The sequence below is a fragment of the Pseudophryne corroboree genome, chromosome 1, assembly GCF_028390025.1.
Source record: "Pseudophryne corroboree isolate aPseCor3 chromosome 1, aPseCor3.hap2, whole genome shotgun sequence".
NCBI classification, from domain to species: Eukaryota; Metazoa; Chordata; class Amphibia; order Anura; family Myobatrachidae; genus Pseudophryne; species Pseudophryne corroboree.
This window is the reverse complement of record NC_086444.1, coordinates 883,651,850-883,672,099: the sequence shown is the minus strand read 5'-3', so window position 1 is coordinate 883,672,099 and position 20,250 is coordinate 883,651,850. Positions and strand designations below refer to the sequence as shown.

Genomic DNA, 20,250 nt, shown 5'->3' with positions numbered 1-20,250 from the left:
ATATAAACACAATTTACTTAATTTAATCTTTCTTTCTAAGAAACTTTTGGCCTAGGGGTGCCAGTTAAAAATTGCAATATTCCAGGGTGCCGTGATTAAAAAAAGTTTGGGAACCACTACGTTAAGGGATCACGCTGATCATTAAACATATTCAATGTAATTGTGGAAGATCAGATCTAGTGTGATTTACTTTATTATTAAAAACACAAAGTATTTGAGCTATTCCAAGTATCATCAGAAGAGTGAAACTAGGAATGTTCTAAGTATTCACAGTCTGCACAGCAACTGAATAAGGAGCAAGGAGATTATTATTTTCGGATAAAAGTTTTTCTGAACTAAAATTCAGATAATGATGAAGAATAGAAGATTATAACAACTTTTAGCTATGACCAGCAAGCTTGACTTCAACTAACAGAGCCATCTTTATAGATACATTTGTAACTATAAATTGTAATATTTGATTATCCATTCAGGGTATGCAGAACAGTTTGAAATACACTTGGAACGAATAACTGCATTGCAACACTGTATAGGATTTAAATTCAGATACACGTGTGATTCCGAAGTATAGCTACATTTAACATTCCTAGTGTATGCAGAACCCTTAAGTAATCTAGACAGAAGACAGGCACACAGGAAACATGTTATTATCAATCACTTATATCTTTCTATACAATTTCTGCTATTTTATTAATGCTTGTTCTTAAATATATTTTAACTATTTGTTAAATAAAGTTGTTTTATTTATGAGTGCACCATTTACAGACATTTTTATATTTTTGTATTTATTAAATTATAATTTTCTTGCCTGTGGTAGCACTTCTATTTTTAAATAAAAAAATAGCATTTTATTTCATCATAATCATACGGGTTAACTCTAATTCTAACTCTAACTCTAATATTATAATTATAAGGAAGTTCCTAGTGAGATAAACACTCTTTTTAATCTTTTCTTATTGAATGTTAGTATGTAGCCCTGCTGTGTAATATACAGTAGCTGTGATGTCAGTGCGTAGCCATGTAGTGTAGCTGTGATGTCAGTGTCTATCCATGTAGTGTAGCTATGATGTCATTGTCTATCCCTGCTGTGTAGTGTAGTTATGATGTCAGTATGTAGCCATGTAATGTAGCTGTGATGTCACTGTATTGCCATGCTTTATAACGTAGATGTGGTGTCAGTATATAGCCAGTACTGCACTTTGGCCCAGATTTATGAAGCCTTGGAGAGTGATAAATTGCACCGGATAACCAGCCAATCAGCTCCTAGCTGCTATGTTACAAGCTGTGTTTGAAAAATGACAGTTAGGAGCTGATTGGTTGGTTCTTTATCAACTTGCAATTTATCACTCTCCAAGGCTTGATAAAACTGGGCCTCAGTTCTTTAGTTTTCACTTGTCACTGCAGGACACACCCCAGAATGACAATAGATACGCCCATAGGAGGAGATAGACACACCCTTGAGGCAGAGCATGACACGCCCTCTAACTGGTGCATTCTACTTCAATCTATAATCTCCCTGAAATTACTTTTCAAAAGTAGGCAAGTATGAGCTACCACCTACTGTCTTAACATTCTCTTCTCTGTTTCTGCAGGAAAGCTGTCCAAGGTGGCAGATTCCAGGCACTGTGTTCCTACTAAATGCTCATGACTGAGCACAGCATGTAAGTGGCTCAGAGAGCTGCTTGATTCTTTTTGGAGTGTGACAAAGCCCAGAGTGCTGATTTTTTCTGTGGTTGCCCAGTTCCCAATGATGCAATTTATGTTTATTACATTATCATGGCCCCGACCCCTCTTTACAATGCTTGTAATCACGGCATTATATAGCCAGGTCGGGGCTAATAGCATTGACACACATCACAGATCCGGCCACCCTTGTGGTGCCACACCCACTGTAGTGCTGACTTGGGCGCCCCCTCCTGGATAGGGTACTCCGGTTTCCTCCCACAATACAAAAACATATTGCTAGGTTAATTGGCTCCTGACAAAAATGACCCTAGTGTGTGGTAAGTTCCATTGGGACATGGACTGATGTGAATGGGTAAATATTCTCTATGAAGTGCTGCAGAATATGTGTGCATTATATAAATAAAGATATCTCTTTAGCTATTTCTTTGCTTTTGAAATCCATTACCTGAATAGCATATTATACTGCTATGGAGTCCTATGAGTCTTTCACTCAGCAGCATACAGTTATTTTTTTACTTTAATAAAACGTGCTTACTTATTGGGAAACTGAAAGAGAAATAATAATAATAAGCATGCCCTTGGAAACATCAGCACACTGCTAGGAATGGATGGATCTTAGCAGTTTACCTTACTGTCATAACAAAGAGTAGAGGTTTTTTCAGCAACTCCTTCGGAACAACATGTCTCTGCCAGTGAAACTATGGCTTTCACTAGGTGATCTATTTCTTCAAAAGTAGCATTGGAAAACTTCCTGCTGTTCATGATGACCGCTCTGAAAGAGAACACAGGATTTCAATAGATTTATTTCTGAATGCCGGAAAATCAAAAAGAGGCAACATACTGTATAATACAAATATATGTCCATTATCTTGGAGAGAGGGAGCAGACACTGCACAGTCACATTTATTAATATAGTGTAATATAATAAATGTCAGTGGTACAAGTTCCTGATATTTTTCAGATCTTCATCAAATTCGGTCTTATTGCAATTAGTGGAACAAAATAGAAAAATGCCATACAAAATTACAATCAGACAGTACAGTACTGTACACAGCAAATATCCAAATTCTCCTCCATTGAATGAAAAATTGCAGATTTAGGCTACCATGATTGGCTATCTAGATCACTATAATACCTTTCTCAGATATTGTTTGCATGTAACAGAAACTGCTGTCATACCGTAATATAATGATCTATGCAGTTATTGTGCAGCTAAACTAATTGTGGACTTTAGTATCCATGTATTTAACCTGAGGTTGTGAGCTAGAGCCAAGGTCTGGTCATGTATCAACTAGAGATGAGCGCCTGAAATTTTTCGGGTTTTGTGTTTTGGTTTTGGGTTCGGTTCCGCGGCCGTGTTTTGGGTTCGAACGCGTTTTGGCAAAACCTCACCGAATTTTTTTTGTCGGATTCGGGTGTGTTTTGGATTCGGGTGTTTTTTTCCAAAAACACTAAAAAACAGCTTAAATCATATAATTTGGGGGTCATTTTGATCCCAAAGTATTATTAACCTCAAAAACCATAATTTACACTCATTTTCAGTCTATTCTGAATACCTCACACCTCACAATATTATTTTTAGTCCTAAAATTTGCACCGAGGTCGCTGTGTGAGTAAGATAAGCGACCCTAGTGGCCGACACAAACACCGGGCCCATCTAGGAGTGGCACTGCAGTGTCACGCAGGATGTCCCTTCCAAAAAACCCTCCCCAAACAGCACATGACGCAAAGAAAAAAAGAGGCGCAATGAGGTAGCTGTGTGAGTAAGATTAGCGACCCTAGTGGCCGACACAAACACCGGGCCCATCTAGGAGTGGCACTGCAGTGTCACGCAGGATGTCCCTTCCAAAAAACCCTCCCCAAACAGCACATGACGCAAAGAAAAAAAGAGGCGCAATGAGGTAGCTGACTGTGTGAGTAAGATTAGCGACCCTAGTGGCCGACACAAACACCGGGCCCATCTAGGAGTGGCACTGCAGTGTCACGCAGGATGTCCCTTCCAAAAAACCCTCCCCAATCAGCACATGATGCAAAGAAAAAGAAAAGAAAAAAGAGGTGCAAGATGGAATTGTCCTTGGGCCCTCCCACCCACCCTTATGTTGTATAAACAAAACAGGACATGCACACTTTAACCAACCCATCATTTCAGTGACAGGGTCTGCCACACGACTGTGACTGATATGACGGGTTGGTTTGGACCCCCCCCAAAAAAGAAGCAATTAATCTCTCCTTGCACAAACTGGCTCTACAGAGGCAAGATGTCCACCTCATCTTCACCCTCCGATATATCACCGTGTACATCCCCCTCCTCACAGATTATCAATTCGTCCCCACTGGAATCCACCATCTCAGCTCCCTGTGTACTTTGTGGAGGCAATTGCTGCTGGTCAATGTCTCCGCGGAGGAATTGATTATAATTCATTTTAATGAACATCATCTTCTCCACATTTTCTGGATGTAACCTCCTACGCCGATTGCTGACAAGGTGAGCGGCGGCACTAAACACTCTTTCGGAGTACACACTTGTGGGAGGGCAACTTAGGTAGAATAAAGCCAGTTTGTGCAAGGGCCTCCAAATTGCCTCTTTTTCCTGCCAGTATAAGTACGGACTGTGTGACGTGCCTACTTGGATGCGGTCACTCATATAATCCTCCACCATTCTATCAATGTTGAGAGAATCATATGCAGTGACAGTAGACGACATGTCCGTAATCGTTGTCAGGTCCTTCAGTCCGGACCAGATGTCAGCATCAGCAGTCGCTCCAGACTGCCCTGCATCACCGCCAGCGGGTGGGCTCGGAATTCTGAGCCTTTTCCTCGCACCCCCAGTTGCGGGAGAATGTGAAGGAGGAGATGTTGACAGGTCGCGTTCCGCTTGACTTGACAATTTTGTCACCAGCAGGTCTTTCAACCCCAGCAGACCTGTGTCTGCCGGAAAGAGAGATCCAAGGTAGGCTTTAAATCTAGGATCGAGCACGGTGGCCAAAATGTAGTGCTCTGATTTCAACAGATTGACCACCCGTGAATCCTTGTTAAGCGAATTAAGGGCTGCATCCACAAGTCCCACATGCCTAGCAGAATCGCTCCCTTTTAGCTCCTTCTTCAATGCCTCCAGCTTCTTCTGCAAAAGCCTGATGAGGGGAATGACCTGACTCAGGCTGGCAGTGTCTGAACTGACTTCACGTGTGGCAAGTTCAAAGGGCATCAGAACCTTGCACAACGTTGAAATCATTCTCCACTGCACTTGAGACAGGTGCATTCCACCTACTATATCGTGCTCAATTGTATAGGCTTGAATGGCCTTTTGCTGCTCCTCCAACCTCTGAAGCATATAGAGGGTTGAATTCCACCTCGTTACCACTTCTTGCTTCAGATGATGGCAGGGCAGGTTCAGTAGTTTTTGGTGGTGCTCCAGTCTTCTGTACGTGGTGCCTGTACGCCGAAAGTGTCCCGCAATTTTTCTGGCCACCGACAGCATCTCTTGCACGCCCCTGTCGTTTTTTAAAAAATTCTGCACCACCAAATTCAAGGTATGTGCAAAACATGGGACGTGCTGGAATTTGCCCATATTTAATGCACACACAATATTGCTGGCGTTGTCCGATGCCACAAATCCACAGGAGAGTCCAATTGGGGTAAGCCATTCCGCGATGATCTTCCTCAGTTGCCGTAAGAGGTTTTCAGCTGTGTGCGTATTCTGGAAAGCGGTGATACAAAGCGTAGCCTGCCTAGGAAAGAGTTGGCGTTTGCGAGATGCTGCTACTGGTGCCGCCGCTGCTGTTCTTGCGGCGGGAGTCCATACATCTACCCAGTGGGCTGTCACAGTCATATAGTCCTGACCCTGCCCTGCTCCACTTGTCCACATGTCCGTGGTTAAGTGGACATTGGGTACAACTGCATTTTTTAGGACACTGGTGAGTCTTTTTCTGACGTCCGTGTACATTCTCGGTATCGCCTGCCTAGAGAAGTGGAACCTAGATGGTATTTGGTAACGGGGGCACACTGCCTCAATAAATTGTCTAGTTCCCTGTGAACTAACGGCGGATACCGGACGCACGTCTAACACCAACATAGTTGTCAAGGACTCAGTTATCCGCTTTGCAGTAGGATGACTGCTGTGATATTTCATCTTCCTCGCAAAGGACTGTTGAACAGTCAATTGCTTACTGGAAGTAGTACAAGTGGGCTTACGACTTCCCCTCTGGGATGACCATCGACTCCCAGCGGCAACAACAGCAGCGCCAGCAGCAGTAGGCGTTACACGCAAGGATGCATCGGAGGAATCCCAGGCAGGAGAGGACTCGTCAGAATTGCCAGTGACATGGCCTGCAGGACTATTGGCATTCCTGGGGAAGGAGGAAATTGACACTGAGGGAGTTGGTGGGGTGGTTTGCGTGAGCTTGGTTACAAGAGGAAGGGATTTACTGGTCAGTGGACTGCTTCCGCTGTCACCCAAAGTTTTTGAACTTGTCACTGACTTATTATGAATGCGCTGCAGGTGACGTATAAGGGAGGATGTTCCGAGGTGGTTAACGTCCTTACCCCTACTTATTACAGCTTGACAAAGGGAACACACGGCTTGACACCTGTTGTCCGCATTTCTGGTGAAATACCTCCACACCGAAGAGCTGATTTTTTTGGTATTTTCACCTGGCATGTCAACGGCCATATTCCTCCCACGGACAACAGGTGTCTCCCCGGGTGCCTGACTTAAACAAACCACCTCACCATCAGAATCCTCCTTGTCAATTTCCTCCCCAGCGCCAGCAACACCCATATCCTCCTCATCCTGGTGTACTTCAACACTGACATCTTCAATCTGACTATCAGGAACTGGACTGCGGGTGCTCCTTCCAGCACTTGCAGGGGGCGTGCAAATGGTGGAAGGCGCATGCTCTTCACGTCCAGTGTTGGGAAGGTCAGGCATCGCAACCGACACAATTGGACTCTCCTTGTGGATTTGGGATTTCAAAGAACGCACAGTTCTTTGCGGTGCTTTTGCCAGCTTGAGTCTTTTCAGTTTTCTAGCGAGAGGCTGAGTGCTTCCATCCTCATGTGAAGCTGAACCACTAGCCATGAACATAGGCCAGGGCCTCAGCCGTTCCTTGCCACTCCGTGTGGTAAATGGCATATTGGCAAGTTTACGCTTCTCCTCCGACAATTTTATTTTAGGTTTTGGAGTCCTTTTTTTACTGATATTTGGTGTTTTGGTTTTGACATGCTCTGTACTATGCCATTGGGCATCGGCCTTGGCAGACGACGTTGCTGACATTTCATCGTCTCGGCCATGACTAGTGGCAGCAGCTTCAGCACGAGGTGGAAGTGGATCTTGATCTTTCCCTAATTTTGGAACCTCAACATTTTTGTTCTCCATATTTTAATAGGCACAACTAAAAGGCACCTCAGGTAAACAATGGAGATGGATGGATTGGATACTAGTATACAATTATGGACGGGCTGCCGAGTGCCGACACAGAGGTAGCCACAGCCGTGAACTACCGCACTGTACTGTGTCTGCTGCTAATATATAGACTGGTTGATAAAGAGATAGTATACTCGTAACTAGTATGTATGTATAAAGAAAGAAAAAAAAACCACGGTTAGGTGGTATATACAATTATGGACGGGCTGCTGAGTGCCGACACAGAGGTAGCCACAGCCGTGAACTACCGCACTGTACTGTGTCTGCTGCTAATATATAGACTGGTTGATAAAGAGATAGTATACTCGTAACTAGTATGTATGTATAAAGAAAGAAAAAAAAAACCACGGTTAGGTGGTATATACAATTATGGACGGGCTGCCGAGTGCCGACACAGAGGTAGCCACAGCCGTGAACTACCGCACTGTACTGTGTCTGCTGCTAATATATAGACTGGTTGATAAAGAGATAGTATACTCGTAACTAGTATGTATGTATAAAGAAAGAAAAAAAAACCACGGTTAGGTGGTATATACAATTATGGACGGGCTGCCGAGTGCCGACACAGAGGTAGCCACAGCCGTGAACTACCGCACTGTACTGTGTCTGCTGCTAATATATAGACTGGTTGATAAAGAGATAGTATACTCGTAACTAGTATGTATGTATAAAGAAAGAAAAAAAAACCACGGTTAGGTGGTATATACAATTATGGACGGGCTGCGAGTGCCGACACAGAGGTAGCCACAGCCGTGAACTACCGCACTGTACTGTGTCTGCTGCTAATATATAGACTGGTTGATAAAGAGATAGTATACTCGTAACTAGTATGTATGTATAAAGAAAGAAAAAAAAACCACGGTTAGGTGGTATATACAATTATGGACGGGCTGCCGAGTGCCGACACAGAGGTAGCCACAGCCGTGAACTACCGCACTGTACTGTGTCTGCTGCTAATATAGACTGGTTGATAAAGAGATAGTATACTCGTAACTAGTATGTATGTATAAAGAAAGAAAAAAAAACCACGGTTAGGTGGTATATACAATTATGGACGGGCTGCCGAGTGCCGACACAGAGGTAGCCACAGCCGTGAACTACCGCACTGTACTGTGTCTGCTGCTAATATAGACTGGTTGATAAAGAGATAGTATACTACTAATATTATATATACTGGTGGTCAGATCACTGGTCACTAGTCACACTGGCAGTGGCACTCCTGCAGCAAAAGTGTGCACTGTTTTAATATAATATTATGTACTCCTGGCTCCTGCTATAACCTATAACTGGCACTGCAGTAGTGCTCCCCAGTCTCCCCCACAATTATAAGCTGTGTGAGCTGAGCAGTCAGACAGATATATAATATATATAGATGATGCAGCACACTGGCCTGAGCCTGAGCAGTGCACACAGATATGGTATGTGACTGACTGAGTCACTGTGTGTATCGCTTTTTTCAGGCAGAGAACGGATATATTAAATAAACTGCACTGTGTGTCTGGTGGTCACTCACTATATAATATATTATGTACTCCTGGCTCCTGCTATAACCTATAACTGGCACTGCAGTAGTGCTCCCCAGTCTCCCCCACAATTATAAGCTGTGTGAGCTGAGCAGTCAGACAGATAATCAGATATATATAATATTATATATAGATAATAGATGATGCAGCACACTGGCCTGAGCCTGAGCAGTGCACACAGATATGGTATGTGACTGAGTCACTGTGTGCTGTGTATCGCTTTTTTCAGGCAGAGAACGGATTATAAATAAAACTGGTGGTCACTATCAGCAAAACTCTGCACTGTACTGAGTACTCCTAATGCTCCCCAAAATTAGTAAATCAAGTGTCTCTTTAATCTATTCTAAACGGAGAGGACGCCAGCCACGTCCTCTCCCTATCAATCTCAATGCACGTGTGAAAATGGCGGCGACGCGCGGCTCCTTATATAGAATCCGAGTCTCGCGATAGAATCCGAGCCTCGCGAGAATCCGACAGCGTCATGATGACGTTCGGGCGCGCTCGGGTTAACCGAGCAAGGCGGGAAGATCCGAGTCGCTCGGACCCGTGAAAAAAAACATGAAGTTCGTGCGGGTTCGGATTCAGAGAAACCGAACCCGCTCATCTCTAGTATCAACACATCAGTTTTAATGACAGTCTTAGAGAAAAAACAGTTTATTAAACAGATGCTATGTGAGTTGGACATGTCATACTCATTTCCTACCTAGAGACAACCTGTTTATCCAGAAATGCTCACCTGTGAGGTATTACTACTGGCTGGGTATTTCTCCCCCATAAAATAATCAATTATACTGTATGTTCTACTGGTTTTGATACCCAAAAGAAAGCAAGAGATGACTTCAGTGTGAGATCAGTAAATTTTACACCATGGGGCTTATCTATTGATATTTGCTACTATCACTTACTACATACAGGAGCAGCCAAAAATACTCCATATTACTGTATAAGGATTTGTACTATATTTTCATCTTCTCATTATTGCCCAGCCATCTGTTTGACCTCTATTATATATTGAATGTAATTGTTGCACACTTCTTACATTGTAGCTATTGAATTCCTAAATATAAACATTATTCAATGTTTCCCATCATGTGGTAATTAGTAATTTACACAGCAAAGAAGGTTACAAAGCACAATTACTACAAAGCAGTCATCTAATACAGCTGCATCTTTATTAAGCAGTTGGCACATTTAAAACAAGACGTTGTACACTGGTAAATGTGTTCAAAGAAAATAAATGTTTTGTTTGTTTAGGGTGTGATAAGCAATTTACATCACATCTATGGTATACAAGAAACAGATTAATCAATTATATATATTTGTGGCTCAATTATATATATATATATATATATATATATATCTATATCTTGCTGTTACCAAGCAATAAATTCTGGCTGAATAAAGATGCAAAACTTTAAGATGAAAAATCAGTATCTTGAGTTTTTTTATTTTTGCTTTCCACATACAAAGTTATTTTAAACACAATAGTCACACATAAATATAAAAACAAGTAAATAGAATCACATTTAAAAGCACCCAATGTTATATTCCTTTAAAAAGGGGGAGGAACCATGTATATAGAATGCAACCACGATTATTGTACTGTATGCATTAAAAAATTAATGAAAGTCCAATGTCCATACGTAAAAAAAAAGAGTAACTTTCCTTATGGAAGCTTACCACAAATGGAATAGTGCCGTGTATCTGATGAAAAGCGTGTAAGCAATCACTCACTCCTGTCTGGATGTCTGGATGTGATCACCTCCCATCTCTTTCTCTCCTGAGCTGGAGTGGCACTGTTCCTCGGCTTCGTGACGGGCCCGTCACGTATTTGGTTTGTGGCAGCAGATGTTTAGCCGCTGTAGTTTCACTCAACTGGTTTCGCACCTCAGTGTGCTTTTTCAAAGACTTTGAAAAAGCACCCTGAGGTACGAAACTGGTTGAGGTTTATTCCTATCATCCAGCCCAGTCCGAGGACATCCGGAGGTATCCGCAGCTATACACTAACAGAGGCAAGCAGACCCCTTCTGCAAGAGACGCGGACCATCAAAGGGAATTATCACTCATGCATTTCAGCGGTACTGCTTATGGTGAGACTACACCGGCTAAACATCTGCTGCCACAAACCAAATATGTAACGGGCCCGTCACGAAGCCGAGGAACAGTGCCGCTAATTCAATACCTCCGGCTCAGGAGAGAAAGAGCCTGGAGGTGATCACATCCAGACAGGAGTGAGTGATTGCTTACACGCTGTTCATCAGATACACAACACTATTCCATTTGTGGTAAGCTTCCATAAGGACAGTTACTCTTTATTTTTACATATGGACATTGGACTTCCATTAATTTTTTTAATACATACAGTACAAAAATCATGGTTTGGAATGCAACCATGATTTTGTACTGTATGTATTAAAAAAATTAACACACGGTTCTTTCCCCTTTTTAAAGGAATATAACATTGGGTGCTTCTAAATGTGATTCTATTAACTTGTTTTTATATTTATGTGTGACTATTGTGTTTAAAATAACTTTTTATGTGGAAAACAAAAATGTTAAAATCAAGATACTGAATTTTCATCTTCATCTTGCATATTTATTCAGCCAGAATTTATTGTTTGGTAACAGTAATGTAAATCAGCGCAACAGCCACATCAATTTCTTTTGCATATATGGGCAGCTAGAGATAAATTTAATTGGATTTTTGAGCTGTTTCGTTTAGTCAGTGTTCACACAGACATGACTGGGCTAACTGCTGCTATTAAAATAATCTAGATATATAGTAATTTTTATTATATTCTTAATAGCGCCTGAAAATTTATTTTCAGTTTTTTGTCAATAATATATATGTAAGCTTTTAAACATACATACATGGCAGTGAACTTATCTTTTCCAAGCATTTTATATTCTTGGCACACTTTATCCCGTTGGTATGGTTTACCTGAAATGAATTAAAAAACAACATATTGATTATAACAGTGCATGAGCTAAATGGGAAAAATCATGGTTTGATTACGTTACTATACAATTAAAACGTTTGTGCACAACCAATAATTTAATACACAGCATTGCTTATATTATAGCCTGTATTTTAAATAAACAACCTGCTGTAGCTATTTTGTACATTTATGAGAATTAAGCTGGGTACACAATTATACAGTCATATGCCCAATATTGGTTAAATAGGTGTATAGGTGTGTATGCAGTGCCAATGCAGGAGCGTTAGCTAATAAACAGCTTATAACACCCGGGCAACGGTCGGGACTGGGAGGTTGCATCTTATGTGCTGCACATTCGATCTCCTGATACCCATAGAGGCAGGCCCAGCGCTACCCGCTCAGCAAGGTCCTCTCCCCGCTCTGCGACCTTACTGATATGCTCTGTTGCTGCTGGTTGCCAGCGCCTGTCACTCTGACAGGCAGCAGCGGCAACATGAAGATCAGCTCTCTCCTCCCTGCCTCTTTACTAACGGTGCCGCACTGTCTGCAATGCCTGTTGCTGCTGATTGTCGCTGCTGCCAGAGCCTGTCACACTTACCACAGGCAGCAGCGGCGCAAGCAACATGAAGAGTCGGTGCCCGCAGCGCAGACAGATAAATAACATGCGCCACAGCTCTAAGTCCTCCTCTCCCGAGCTCCTCCTCTCCAGTAGCCACCCGCACAAGCGCATTCTCAGCAGCAGAGGCCAACTTGTGATAGGCCGCTGCCTCTTCCTGAAGAAGAGAGGAGGCACTGCTTACACCATAAATAACTGGTAAGCAACAGTCATGGGGTGGGGTGGGGGCTCTCCATAGCTTATAGTCTGCATGAAGGTTTAACACACACTTTGATTTAGAGCATTTTTTCTAATAAAGCTATTTTTTAGGCCCCTGCCCTCATTATAAATCTTCCCTCAGTGCTCCTACCCTTACCAGCCCTGTAGCTTCCCCCCAGAATGCCCTTACCCTCCTTGTAACTCTCCCCTCAGTGCCCCTACACTCACCCTTCCTTTAACTCCCCCCTCAGGGTGCCCTCACCCTTCCTGTAACTCCCCCCTCAGTGCCCCTATCCTTATCGTCCCTGTAGCATCCTCCCCAGGGTGCCCTCACCCTCCTTCTAACTCCCTCCTCAGCGTCCCTGCCCTCACACTCCCTGTAACTCCTCCCTCAGTGCCCCTACCCTTACTGTCCCTGTAGCATCTCCCCAGGATGCCCTTACCCTCCCTCTAACTCCTCCCTCGGCGTCCCTGCCCTCACCTTCCCTGTAACTCCCCCCTCAGTGCCCCTACCCTTACTGTCCCTGTACCTCACCCCTCAGGATGCCCTCGCCCTTCCTGTAACTCCCCCCTCAGCATCCCTTCCCTCACCCTCTCTGTAACTGTAACCTCAGCGCTCCTGCCCTCACCCTCCCTGTAACTTCCCCCTCAGTGCCTCTGCCCTCACACTCCCTGTAGCTCCCTCCTCAGGGTGCCCTCACCCTTCCTTTAACTCTCCCCTCAGTGCCCTTGCCTTCAACCTCCCTTTAACACCCCATCTGTGCCCATGCCCTCACTCTCCCTCTACCTCCCTGTCTGCACCCCTGCCCTCACCTTCCCTCTAACTTCCCATCAGAGCAATCTCGGAGCTGTTGAATTTAGCCCCCTGCCTATTCAATTTCAGGCCGTTTTCACCCATTTTTAAGGCATTTTCGCCAATGCCTTCTCACCTTTTTTTATGTGAAAAGGCATTGGCGAAAAATGCCTCAAAATTGTTGAAAACGGCCTGCCTTTTTACCGGAGCAGGTGAGAAAACAGGTGGATGCACTGATTCACATGTTTTTTGCTCCTGCTGAATTTTTCGCCTAGGCAAAAAAACGGCCCTGCTATTGAATAGGGTGTATCCACATTCGCCTTTAAAATATTGACAAGTCCTGTTTTTTCGCCTAGGTGAAAATACGGACCTACAGTACTTGAATACTCCCCATGTCGTGTAATATGAATCATGGGGACTACATGCAGTATAATGTGAATAAGATTGTGCTATAGTGTGGCGTAATTTGAATTGGAGGAACTATTGTGAGGTGCTATTGTGTGTCCGCACCCCTTCCTTGCGAGACCACACCCCTCTTTTATTACGGACGCTGTATCTTTCTAAGTTAACGGAGGGAGGGCACAATTTTATAGTTTGCAGGAGGGCGCGAAACAACCTAGCACCGGTCCTGTATAGAGGATCCGCTACCCCCATGCTGCTTCTCCCGCCTCACAAGAGGTCACAGGGTGTCACAGATGGATACACACACAGCACTGCTGATTGGGAGCGTTTACCCGATCAGCCAGGGATTCGACAAGTGTGTACCCTATTTAAGATTGTATGGAATTGGTGGATATCAACTATGACTTTTGTTACTATTATTTATGCAGGACCTACATTAAAGTAGATATATACATTGGCACTTGTTTACCGCTATGGCATGTTTAATTGGTCATCACAACTTCAAACAAGTGTGAAAACTCGCTTATTAATCTGTATAGTGAATGGAATGTTAGCACTGCTAAACACTTTTATTATTTATTTACATAGTTATATTTATTGTTTATTTACTATTTAGTAATGATAATCTAATGCACTGTCAGAGCACATTTAATCACCTTTCCTTGACCCTGTTGTAACTTAGGAGGAATTCAATTACGGGTGAATGATTTTGTCATCAGCAAATCAGTGCAGCAGCAGCCACACTTTATTGGAGCCTGAGCTCGAACAAAACTGTTTGCTACCCCAGAGGGTAGTGAGCACTTTTGTGCAAATTTGGGTTTTGACCAGGTGGGCGAAGGGTGTGAGAAAAAGTGCCCTTGCTGACGTTTAAATGCTGTGGTTCTATAAAAATACATAAATTAGTAAAGCTTCAAAATAAAAATATTTTCATTTATTTTAAAAAGGAGATATTTATATAAAGCATTTCTTCATTTTGCAATGCACTATCTGGACGTTAGTACCAGATATAGGGCTTTCGGGGTCTTCATAAATAGATTTTCAAGTCCCTTCTACATAAGAACATACACAGCCAGAGTTCTATTTATCAGTGGTGGCTGAGTGCACTTAGCAGCAGTACAGAAATCAGTTGTCCCACTATTTACCAATCTGAGGCTCCAAATAAAGCCCATAAGTAGAGGTTTCTCCCTCTCACTAGCAGCTACACACTGCTGATAAAATATTTGTGAAATCTGTGAATGTACAGCTGCTGGCCTCACATGTGATTACAGATTTGACCCAGAGTGGTTCCACTTCCATTAGACTTCTCCAGCTACTCTGCTGGTCCCCCATTGCTGGGTATGGCTCATGCCATCCTGAGAAGTTTCTTACTAGCTGTGGAAATCTATACTTTCCGCTACATGTTAAATTGGGATGCAGTCAGTTTACTGGCTGTAGGGATGCCAGCGTTCAGAAGACCGACGTCGGAAACCTGAAACCCACTGATAAACTGACAGCCGGCATCCCGACACCCGCCACTACTTCCCACTCAGTTGGTGGGTCCACGCCACCAACCCAATGGGAATAGAACCTGTGGCCACCTGGCCAAAAAGGTGGCGAGTGCGCCGAGCTCCCGAGAGGGGACTCGCTGCCTTGCCACTGGTACTCCGACATACGGGGTGCCGCTGGCAGGATACTGACAGCTGGCAACCAGTCTGCCGGGATATCATACGTATCCCGTTAAATGATTTAAGTATTACCAGTTATTTATATAGCGCACACATATTCTGCATTCCTTTACAGAGAACATTTGGCCATTCACATCAGTCCCTGCCCCAGTGGAGCTTACAATCTATATTCCCTACCACATGTACATGTACACACATTCACGCAGGAGTTCATTTAACCTACCAGTATATTTTTAGGATTGCTGGGGGAAACCAGAGTCCCTGAGCAAGCACAGGAAGAATATACAAACTCCACACAGTTAGGGCCATGGTGGAAATCAAACCCATGGCCTCAGTAATGCTAACCATCTGTGCTGTCATAATGGATTCAGACAGCAATTTGCATGGGAAGGATGGTAAGAGACCAAAACAGGTTTCTGACTTCTCAAAGAATATACCTCACAGCCACTAAGATTAACAATGTGTGTTCATTCAGTGTGCTCAGACACCCTACTTCCCATAGAGATCATCAGACTGAAGATACCATGGATTCTGTACAAAGAGAGCTTGTATATATAATATCACAAAGGCGATGCATACTGTATTGTACTGTATCTAAAGAGTTATAGTTTTATTTAGAGATGAGCGGGTTCGGTTCTCAGTAAACCGAACCTGCCCGAATGTCTCCACTCGAGCCCGAACTAGAACGTGGCAAAACGTCATCATCACGCAGTCGGATTCTCGCGAGGTTTGGATTCCATATAAGGAGCCGAGCGTCGCCGCCATTTTCACTCCGGCCTTGGAGAGTGTAGAGAGAGGACTTGTCTCCTTCCTCAGTGTCCTGCATCAGTTCAGTGTTAGTGTCTTGTGCTGCATCAGTCCAGTCACAGTGGTTGTGTCCTCTGCTGCCATATGTCCAGTGCTGCTATATAAGTCCAGTCCAGTGGTGCTGTGTTGTACTGCATCAGTTCAGTAGTGGTGTATTGTGCTGTATCAGTCCAGTCACAGTGGTGGTGTCTTCTGCTGCCATATGTCCAGTGCTGCTGTATAAGTCCAGTCCATTGCAGTGGTGCTGTGTTGTCCTGCATCAGTCCAGTGGTGGTGTCCCTGTGCTGCTGTATATGTCCATTGATACTGCCGTATATGTCCAGTGGAACTGCCGTATAAATCCAGTGATCCTGCTGTATAATTCCAGTGATCCTGCCATATAATTCCAGTGGTACTGGCGTATAAGTCCAGTCCAGTGATACTGCCGTATATGTCCAGTGCTACTGCCGTATAAGTCCAGTGGTACTGCTGTATAATTCCAGTGATCCTGCTGTATAATTCCAGTGGTACTGGCATATAACTCCAGTCCAGTGATACTGACGTATATGTCCAGTGGTACTGCCATATAAGTCCAGTGATCCTGCCGTATAATTCCAATGGTACTGGCGTATAAATTCAGTGATCCTGCCGTATAATTCCAGTGGTACTGGCATATAATTCCAGTGATCCTGCCGTATAATTCCAGTGGAACTGGTTTATAAATCCAGTGATCCTGCCGTGTAATTCCAGTGATGCTACCGTATAATTCCAGTGATTCTGCTGTATAATTCCAGTGATCCTGCCGTACAAATCCAGTGATCCTGCCGTATAATTCCAGTGATCCTGCCGTATAATTCCAGTGGTACTGGCATATAAATCCAGTGGTACTGCTGTATAATTCCAGTGATCCTGCCATATAATTCCAATGGTACTGGCGTATAAATTCAGTGATCCTGCTGTATAATTCCAGTGGTACTGTCGTATAATTCCAGTGAGCCTGCCGTATAATTCCAGTGGTACTGGCGTATAAATCCAGTGATCCTGACGTATAATTCTAGTGGTACTGGCTTATAAATCCAGTGATCCTGCCGTATAATTCCAGTGATCCTACCGTATAATTCCAGTGATCCTGCTGTATAATTCCAGAGATCCTGCCATATAAATCCAGTGGTCCTGCCGTATAATTCCAGTGATCCTGCCATATAATTTCAGTGGTACTGGCGTATAAATCCAGTGGTACTGCCGTATATTTCCAGTGATCCTGCCGTATAATTCCAGTGGTACTGGTGTATAAATCTAGTTCAGTGATACGACCGTATATGTCCAGTGGTACTGCCATATATGTCCAGTGGTACTGCTGTATAATTCCAGTGATCCTGCTGTATAATTCCAGTGGTACTGGCGTATAAATCCAGTGATCCTGCTGTATAATTCCAGTGGTACTGACGTATAAATCCAGTGATCCTGCCGTATAATTCTAGTGGTGCTGGTGTATAAGTCCAGTGGTACTGCCGTATAATTCTAGTGGTACTAGCGTATAAGTCCAGTGATCCTGCCATATAATTCCAGTGGTACTGGCGTATAAGTCCAGTCCAGTGATGCTGCCGTATATGTCCAGTGGTACTGCTGTATAAGTCCAGTGGTACTGCCGTATAATTCCAGTGATCCTGCCATATAATTCCAGTGGTACTGGAGTATAAGTCCAGTCCAGTGATACTGCTGTATATGTCCAGTGGTACTGCCATATAAATCCAGTGGTACTGCTGTATATTTCCAGTGATACTTTCGTATAATTCCAGTGATCCTGCCGTATAATTCCAGTGGTACTGGCGTATAAGTCCAGTCCAGTGATACTGCTGTATAAGTCCAGTGGTACTGCCGTATAAGTTCAGTGGTTCTGCCATTTAATTCCAGTGGTACTGGCATATAAATCCAGTCAAGTGATACTGCCGTATATATGTCCAGTGGTACTGCCGTATATAAGTCCAGTGGTACTGCCATATAAATCCAGTCCAGTGGTGCTGTCTTGTGCTGCATCAGTCCAGTGGTGTCTTGTGCTGCCATAAGTCCAGTGGTTGTGTCCTGTGCTGTGTATTATTTACTCCAAATAAAAGGCTTATATACATTACTTATATTATTATTCAAATAATTTTTACAGGGTTTGCCCTGTGTGGTGTAGTGGTACGCTCACGTGTGCTGTATATTATTATAATAGCTACAAATAAAAGGGTTATTTCTTATCCAAATTAATTTTACAGGCTTTGCCGTGAGTGTGTGGTTTAGGGGTACGATCTCCTGTGCCACCAATATTGTGTGTGTATTACATTTGGGCAAATTCTAGCATGTCCCATGTTGTTTGTGCCGCACACTAGTGTTGCTTAGCTTAGTCATACAGCTACCTCATTGCACCTCTTTTACTTCTTTGCATGATGTGCTGTTTGGGGACTAGTTTTTTTTAAGTGCCATCCCGTCTGCAACTGCAGTGCCACTCCTAGATGGGCCAGGTGTTTGCTCCGCACACTTGTGTCGCTTAGCCTAGTCATACAGCTACCTCATTGCACCTCTTTTTCTTCTTTGCATGATGTGCTGTTTGGGGACTATTTTTTTAAGTGCCATCCTGCCTGCAGCTGTAGTGCCACTCCTAGATGGGCCAGGTGTGTGTGCCGCACACTTGTGTCGCTTAGCTTAGTCATACAGCTACCTCATTGCACCTCTTTTACTTCTTTGCATGATGTGCTGTTTGGGGACTAGTTTTTTTAAGTGCCATCCTTTCTGCAACTGTAGTGCCACTCCTAGATGGGCCAGGTGTTTGTGCCGCACACTTGTGTCGCTTAGCTTAGTCATACAGCTACCTCATTGCACCTCTTTTACTTCTTTACATCATGTTCTGTTTGAGGCCTAGTTTTTTTAAGTGCCTTCCTGTCTGCAACTGCAGTGCCACTCCTAGATGGGCCAGGTGTTTGTGCCGCACACTTGTGTTGCTTAGCTTAGTCATACAGCTACCTCATTGCACCTCTTTTTCTTCTTTGCATGATGTGTTGTTTGGAGCCTATTTTTTTTAAATCTGCCATCCTGTCTGCCACTGCAGTGCCACTCCTAGATGGGCCAGGTGTTTGTGCTGCACACTTGTGTTGCTTAGATTAGTCATACAGCTACCTCATTGCACCTCTTTTTCTTCTTTGCATGATGTGCTGTTTGGGGCCTATTTTTTTAAATCTGCCATCCTGTCTGCCACTGCAGTGCCACTCCTAGATGGGCCAGGTGTTTGTGCTGTACACTTGTGTCGCTTAGCTTAGTCATACAGCTACCTCTGTGCAACTTTTAGGCCTAAAAACAATATTGTGAGGTGTGTGTTTTTATGTTTTTTTCAAAAATCATCCAGATCCAAAACCAAAACACGAAAGGGTGGTTTTGGCAAAACCAATCCAGATCCAAAACATGAAGATGGAACCAGAACCAAAACCAAAACACAAAACAGGAAAGTGCCCGCCGCACATCTCTAGTTTTATTATGATTTTTGTTTCTAAATAGACTTTGTTTTATTCTACTGTATATTCCATAGAGGGAGCTATTGCTTTGGCTAAACAGACAGAAAGCTTCTATATACAGTATAAAACAGTATATACTCTTATAATTGTAATATACTTTCAATGTTTTATAACCCTTTAATTAATTAAAAATGTCACTATAATTATATGCTTTATTTTTGAACAGTAACTACTGTATATATACATGTGTGCAAAATGAAGGAAATCTCAATATATTTCCTACATTTTAAAGTGATTAAAATATGTAATGTTGTTAAATTATTAGATGCTACCAATACATTCTAGTGGCAACATTGTCTGGAATAAAGTTTTTCCAAGTACAACATACATATGCATGAAATGAATTTGAAGTTTGCTAACTTTTTTCTTTAAGGTACTGTATTATTATTATTATTATTATTACTATCCTTTATTTATATGGCGCCACAAGGGTTCCGCAGCGCCCAATTACAGAGTACACAAATAATCAAACAGGAAAACAGCAACTTACAGTTGATGACAGTATAGGACAAGTACAGGGTAAATAAACATAGTTACATCAGCAGATGACACTGGAATAAGTATCAGGTGGCAGAAGACTGCTGGATGTGGTACAGTTGAAGATTATTAAAGTAAGACAAAGGATGAGCTCATGAGTGAAGAGGGCCCTGCTCGTGAGAGCTTACAATCTAAA

General features: G+C 43.1%; 1 protein-coding gene across 1 annotated transcript in view; it reads right to left on the bottom strand.

Annotated features, from left to right (window-relative positions):
* GC (GC vitamin D binding protein) overlaps positions 1 to 20,250 on the bottom strand; it is a 209,895-nt gene that overhangs the window by 66,874 nt on the left and 122,771 nt on the right. The window contains exons 2-3 of the mRNA XM_063920102.1: positions 11,503 to 11,572; positions 2,314 to 2,458 (exon numbers count right to left, since the gene is read on the bottom strand). Coding sequence (XP_063776172.1) covers positions 2,314 to 2,458; positions 11,503 to 11,572 — 215 coding nt within the window. The remainder of the gene's footprint in view (positions 1 to 2,313; positions 2,459 to 11,502; positions 11,573 to 20,250) is intronic.